The sequence below is a fragment of the Palaemon carinicauda genome, chromosome 9, assembly GCF_036898095.1.
Source record: "Palaemon carinicauda isolate YSFRI2023 chromosome 9, ASM3689809v2, whole genome shotgun sequence".
Lineage (NCBI taxonomy): Eukaryota > Metazoa > Arthropoda > Malacostraca > Decapoda > Palaemonidae > Palaemon > Palaemon carinicauda.
In genome coordinates this window covers 101,479,371-101,486,870 of record NC_090733.1, presented here as the reverse complement: position 1 = coordinate 101,486,870, position 7,500 = coordinate 101,479,371, and the positions used below count along the sequence as shown (strand labels likewise).

General features: G+C 40.3%; 1 protein-coding gene across 3 annotated transcripts in view; it reads left to right on the top strand.

Moving 5' to 3' along the window:
- The window catches only part of LOC137647028 (obg-like ATPase 1), a 242,122-nt gene that overhangs the window by 187,249 nt on the left and 47,373 nt on the right, over positions 1–7,500 (top strand). For all 3 annotated transcript variants that reach the window (XM_068380145.1, XM_068380142.1, XM_068380143.1), the window contains exon 4: positions 4,422–4,549. In XM_068380145.1, the coding sequence (XP_068236246.1) occupies positions 4,422–4,549 (128 nt within the window). The remainder of the gene's footprint in view (positions 1–4,421; positions 4,550–7,500) is intronic.

Here is a 7,500-nt window from a genome sequence, read left to right as displayed (position 1 = left end):
TATACTCACATACACACACATATATATTGTATACACACCCACACACACACACATATATATATATATATATATACATACATACATACATATATATATATATATATATATGCCAAGGCACTTCCACCAATTTTGGGGGGTAGTCGACATCAAACAAATTAAACAAATAAGGGGACATCTCCTCTATTCGTTCCTCCCAGCCGGACAAGAGAGTCAACCGAGTTCGGCTGGTACTGCTAGGGTGGCACAGCCCACCCTCCCATATTATCCACCACAGATGAAGCTTCATAATGCTGAATCCCCTACTGCCGTTACCTCCGTGGTCATCCAAGGCACCGAAGGAAGCAGCAGGGCCTACAAGAACTGGGTCACAATCGCTCGCCATTCATTCCTATTTCTAGCATGTTCCCCCGCCTCTCTCACATCTATCCTCCTATTACCCAGAGCTTCCTTCACTCCATCCATCCACCCAAACCTTGGCCTTCCTCTTGTACTTCTCCCATCAACTCTTGCATTCATCACCTTCTTTAGCAGACAGCCATTTTCCATTCTCTCAACATGGCCAAATCACTTCAACACATTCATATCCACTCTAGCTGCTAACTCATTTCTTACACCCATTCTCACCCTCACTACTTCATTCCTAACCCTATCTACTCAAGATACATCAGCCATACTCCTTAGACACTTCATCTCAAACACATTCAATTTCTGTCTCTCTGGCACTTTCATTCCCCACAACTCCGATCCATACATCACAGTTGATACAATCACTTTCTCATACAGAACTCTCTTTACTTTCATGCCCAACCCTCTATTTTTTAATACTCCATTAACTGCCCCCAACACTTTGCATCCTTCATTCACTCTCTGACGTACATCTGCTTCCACTCCACCATTTGCTGCTACAACAGACCCCAAGTACTTAAACTGATCCACCTCCTCAAGTAACTCTCCATTCAACATGACATTCAACATTGCACCACTTTCCCTTCTCGTACATCTCATAACCTTACTCTTACCCACATTAACTCTCAACTTCCTTCTCTCACACACCCTTCCAATTTCTGTCACTAATCGGCCAAGCTTCTCTTCCGCGTCTGCAACCACTACAGTATTATCTGCAAACAACAACTAATTTACCTCCCATTCATGGTCATTCTCGTCTACCAGTTTCAATGTTCGTCCAACCACTCAAGCACTGTTTGTGTGTGTGCATGTATGTACGTATGTATGTATGTATATGGATATATATATATATATATATATATACTGTATATATATACAAATATATATACACACATATATATATATATATATATGCCTATATATATATATATATATATATATATATATATGTGTGTGTATATATATATATCTAAGCACCCAAAATATATTATATGATATGACTCCCGAAGTCTGGGCATTAAAAAATATGCTATACTATGACTCGTGACTGGGACCCAAACACATAATATATAAACTACGACTGGCAAGTTACTCTACCACTCGAATTCCAAACTCACTTGTTTGCTTTTACATTAAAACTGTTACATTTTACAACATTAATACACGAATCCTGAGACTGTTAAATTATTCAACTCCTTGACAGCAATATATAAAACACTGAATATCCAAAGGTCTCTTAGTACACTCAAACTAACTGGATAATTACTCCTAAGTATTATTGAAATGCATATATCACTCACTGTGGTTCTTGACAGGAATCGAAGTAATGATGATTGGAATAATACTCTATTACAAAAATAAATATATTCCTTATAAATTACAACACTTTGAAATGAAAAGAATTTACATAACAAAAATAAGTCTTTGGGAAAAATTTAATTCTGAATAAAACTTAGAATAAGACAAAAATGTTATGATCTGATGTTTTACAGTAACTTGACTTATACAATTATATCTGTGTAAACCTTAGCTTAAGAAAATAAAAAATACAATGAAATTTTACAAATGCTTGAAATAATTCTGAATAATGCAATGTTGAAGTTTAACATCAATGAATAATATATAACCTGATCACATAACAAAATCCATTTTCCCTACAGAGCCATCTACAAAAAACGTTATACAATGCCAACACTCCCCCTAATACTGTGAATTTAAAAATAACCTTTTAGTCTTGCGTGACACGATTTGCTTTGGGGCATAGAGTCAGGAGAGGACGCGCTAACATAATGAACAATTTTGACAATACACTGGGTTACTTGCGGGAGAGAGAGGGAGAGGGGAAGGATGCTATTTCAGGCTACGGTTCTAACTTGATAAACCGTAACCTAACCCTGGTCACCTTTTATATGAAACCTAACTTCTATTTCCAGAACCTTCCAGAATCAAGTTCTGGTAGCGTAGGGGCTGTCCCTAAGGGCGTCGGAGTTTCCAGCTAGATCAAAATGCCAATAGGCGAATTAAGGGGCTTTCAGGCAACTCAGATTCACACCAACGCACCCACGAGACGACTATCCCTGATAGCTACACCTACCTATTGTCCCCGAAAAAAAAAAAGATAACATCCTCTCGCCAGGCCTTCACGAAGTTTCTAATATAGCGAGTGGTAGAGAATCTTCCAGAGCCCTTTCACTGAACATTCTCTCTCTAATATGACGCAATACTTCATAAAATATAAAAGAACATTACCTAAGCCCTTGTTCGTATCTCGCACGAATCCTATAACACTTTCAAATAGACTAAGTAAGACTTTGTAGCAAACATACGTGAAATAAAAAGTTAATTCTTAAAAGATAACGTAAAATTACTTATATTGACCTGAATACAAAAGTACAATGAAATTCATGGCGAAGTTCTTACGTAATTTACTTAAAATACTTATATCTACATGGGAGAAGCTCGTTTTACAGGCTGGGGATCATCTCTTCAGTGCACAAATGAAAACAATATATGAAATATAAATAAGATTATTAATATCCTATGATATTTACTCTACACTAGACCATATATATATATATATATATATATTTATATTATATATATATATATATATTATATATATATATATATATATATATATTTATATATATATGTGTGTGTGTGTGTGTGTATGTATGTATGTATGTACGTACGTACGTATGTATATAGATATATATATATATATATACATATATATATATAAATATATATATATATATATATATACATATATATATATAAATATATATATATATATATATATGTATATATATATATATATATATAATATATATATATATATATATGCATATATATATATATATATAGTATTACATACGTAGTATTCTTCAATTCTCCACCTCTAACTCCCATAAGTCCCACCCACAACGTAAGCAACACATACACACACACACACACACACATATATATATATATATATATATTACAAACATAGTATTATTCAATTCTCCACCTCTAACTCCCATAAGTCCCTCCCACAACGTAAGCAACATACACACACACTCTCTCTCTCTCTCTCTCTCTCTCTCTCTCTCTCTCGTGTCCTATATATCTTTATCGTATGCTTTATAAATCGTACATTATAAGATACTTACTGTATCAAAGGAAACAAAGGGATATTTTCTTTACATTTCTTTATAACTTAAAGTCTATTATTACTGTTAAGTAGTTTTATATCTTTCGACGGGTGTTTATCGTGGAATTATTACGGAATAACAGTCACTTCAATGAACATACCGGTTTTTACACAAAATCACAGCACTTTACGATACCTTATAATTATACATTATAGAATGCTTCTTGTGTCAAAGGAAACAAATGGATATTTTCATAATCTTTCTGTACAACATAAAGTCCATTATTACTGACGAGTAGTAGTTTTATATCTTCGTTGGCTATTCATTGGTAAATCATTATGGAATAACATATTCACTTCAAGTAATATAAATTTTTATGCACAAAATCACACTGCCTTACCATTATTTTAGAGAAGATTATATAAAACAAATTTCTTAAATATTATTCTATAATCACTTCTTAATGAATGGGAAAAAAATTTTGATTTAGAGTGAAATCTGATGGTAAATGAAGTGAACTTTTGAAAAATTTATTCTGTAATGAGAAGTAAAACAAATAAACATGGAATGTATGTTATTATAGAGAAAGTGAGCAAGTATATCCAATGGTGAGAAATCTCACATATAGCTTGAGTATCGGATCCATGTCCTCGTAGCGAAGGCGTTAAGAAAGTTCTGATTAATGGCATCATTGGAATGGGATGACATAGTTGAATTTGCTGACTAATCAATTATGATAAAGAATTAGTTGATGAATAACTGGATATTAACCATATTTTGATGTGCTCTTTAGAATATTTAGATTTATTATACCAGGAACATTAAACATGTAAGAAACAATACATGCCTTCTTTAATCCATGTCTTATTTTAATTCCAGTAAAGTTCCGGCATTTCTAAATGTAACGGACATTGCTGGATTAGTAAAAGGAGCTTCTGAGGGACAAGGTCTTGGTAATGCTTTCCTGTCACACATTAAGGCTTGTGATGCTCTTTTCCACATGACCCGTAAGTATTCTATAGTAATTTTGCAATATTGGATGTTATTCTATTTTAAAAGTTGATTATCTCATATATTCTCTTAGTCTTTAATGGTTAATTGTTCCGATACTAAATACAAACCATTCCGCTATTTGAAGGGATTATACTTTCGGCAAAGCTGGAAGACTAACCATAAGACTCTTAAGCGAGGCATAACTACCCGCCCTCTAGTTAGCGAGGCGGTAGCCCACTACCCCGCTCAATCACACACTAGTATTGTCTCATCACTTTGGCGTTTTTCATGGCCAAGAACGGACGTTACCACTCTTCACCTCTCCAACAACTTGCCATTTTGACCAATCTTTTTTTTTTTTTACTTTTTCTTTCACCGATATGCTTGTTATTTCTCCCTACTGTCCATCATGCCGACCTGTCCAGGACCTGAAGGACGCTCTTGTGCGACCATCATGTCCCCCGCCGAGACCGAACCCCATTCGTTGTGTCCGATCTGCCGAGGACGGCGTAGTGATCGGGGTAACACCTGCGATGAATGCCAGGAGTGGTCTTCCTCCTAATGGGAGAGATTTGGGCGCTGGCGCAAGAAGCTCAAAAGAGATTCTTTGCCTTCGGGGTCTTCCTCGAAGTTGAAGAAACTTCGGACTCCTTCCTTGACCTACCCAATCTCTTCCCGAAGCTCTTGCTCAATCTGTCTCTTCTGGACAGGAGTGTAGACCAGTTAACACCAGGTTGTTTGAGGGACAGTGTCGCTTCCCCTAGAGAAGCAGCTCTGCCCCTTTCCTTGGGGTGGGGATCCTTTTCTCTTTTTGAAGTTTTGCAGATCTGGCCTTCTTAGGATGTGACCAGTCCCCCTTCTAAGTAGGCCCTGATGGAGCTTCTTCAGCTGAGGGCTGAGCTTCACACCCCGGACGTTGTTGTTCTTCCGCCATCACCTGCAGTTGCTGCCACCAAAGACTGCGCTCTTCCCCCTGCTGAGTCATCTCAGCCTTTTTTGGGGGAAACAAAGTTTAAGGCACATTTTTCCTGCGGGTGTTCACCTCCCTTGTTCTGTGGTGAGGTCCTCCCCTGATACTCCATCGCAGTTACCTTTCGCAGTTACCTTTCACATGTCGCCCTGCCTCTCTGCAGACATCCAGCCCTTCGGAGTTTGACTCCCCTGCTAAGGAATCTCACTGTCAACAATACTTCGCCTCTCCACCTCCCCCTCCAGCATGCTGTTGATGACAGGAGCCCTCTCCACCATAGGGATCGCTTCTCCTCCTCGTTGAGGGAACGTAGTCCTCGCCGCCTCTCTAGACGTTCTCCTCTACCCTTCGTCAAGAGAGACTACCGTGACGATCTTCTAGATGCTCTCCTGTTCATGATAACTGCTCCCCAGCTCGTGATAGCCAACCCCTTGCTTGTGGTCGTCACTCACTAGCTGCTCATGATTGTCACTTCTCTCCTCATAATCGTCACTAGTCACCTCATGGCCGTCACTCGTCGTCTCCTCGCCTTTCACCAGTTCCTGATCGTCACCTGCTTCTCGTTGTTCTCCTGCTCGGGATTGCCACTTGCTGACTTCTTGTCGTTCATCAGCTACTCGTCGTTCCCCAGTTCCTCTTCATTTCCCAGCTTGTGATTGTCGCTCTCCTCCTCGTGACTGTCACTCCACTTCTCATGATCGTCACTTCCCTTCCCGTGATCGTCACTTTGCAGCTTGTGATTTTCACTTGCCAGCTTGCGATCGTCACTTACCAATGTCTGATCATCTCTTGCCAGCTCATGATCATCACTCGCCAACTCGCAATCACCGTTTCTCTTTCAGGGGCTCCTCACCGGTTTGCCATCACTGTCCAGTCGCCATCTTCGCAGAGGTGAAGACCTTCCTTCTCGCAAGAACTTGCCAGCTCGTGATCATCACTTGCCCAATCGTCATGAGGAGGTCCACCCTTCTGCTCTGGCTCTTTAGCCTACTCGTCACCTTCAACGTTTGCCTTGTCAATCCATCAAACCCTCCAAGACATTGACGAAAAGCCCAGCTCCTAAATGTGTGCATTTAGCGCCCTCACCTAGATCTAGGCCTGCTCTTAATCCAGTCCATCCTGAACCTGCCTGAGCTTTTTCCCCTTTTCTTCTCGGGGGCGCGACAGCAAATGCCATCTTCCAGCGGAGTTCTAGCATTGCAGGTATCCAGTTCCTTTTGCTACCATCTGGAAGGAATCTTCAAGTGTTCAGATAGCTTCATCTCTTATTTGCTCTTCCAAGCCAGAGCATGAGTCCATGCCAGTGCCTATCATCGCAGGTAAGAGACCTCACTCCCCTTCATTCTAGGTACCAAGGCCACGGTCTCCTAGGAGGTGATCTCCATCGCTTTGCCTTCCTAGCGAGACTCCCGTCCTTCCTAGGTCAGGAAAGCAGCCTGCATGGTTTGACCCTTTAGTATTGGCAGTGCGTCGAGATGTCTCGTACGGGGCTCATCCTTCAGACTAGCTAGCGGTAAGTACTCCGAGGTACCTCTGGGAGAAGTCGGTCTTCAGTTCGTCCTCTCCTCCGTCTGACCCCAGGCGTAAAGTAGCCGGCCCAGCTTCTTATGAGGCACCATTCCCATAGATGTTCCTCTCTCTCATCAAGAAGATGAGAGTAGCTGTAGGAGGGGTGGGACTGCTTCAACAGGATTTCTCACAAGTTCAGTTGATGCCGGTGCTTGCAACTAAGAAGAAGAGGAGAATGAAGAACCAGACTCCTCCTCTTGAAGGTTCCATCCTCGTACAAGACCAGGTTCAAGATCTTGGATGCCCATCTTCCATCTGTCGCCGATATAGGTTGCCCCCTTCTCTAGGGAGACTTAGCAGCCCGTGGTAATTCCTTAATCAGGAGACAGTTAGCCCTCTACTTGGTGGGGGGAGTCCTTCAGACCATCGCTTCTGGAGGAAGTCCTTCCACCTCGGAGTGAGACGAAGGACTCCAAGATGGTTCTT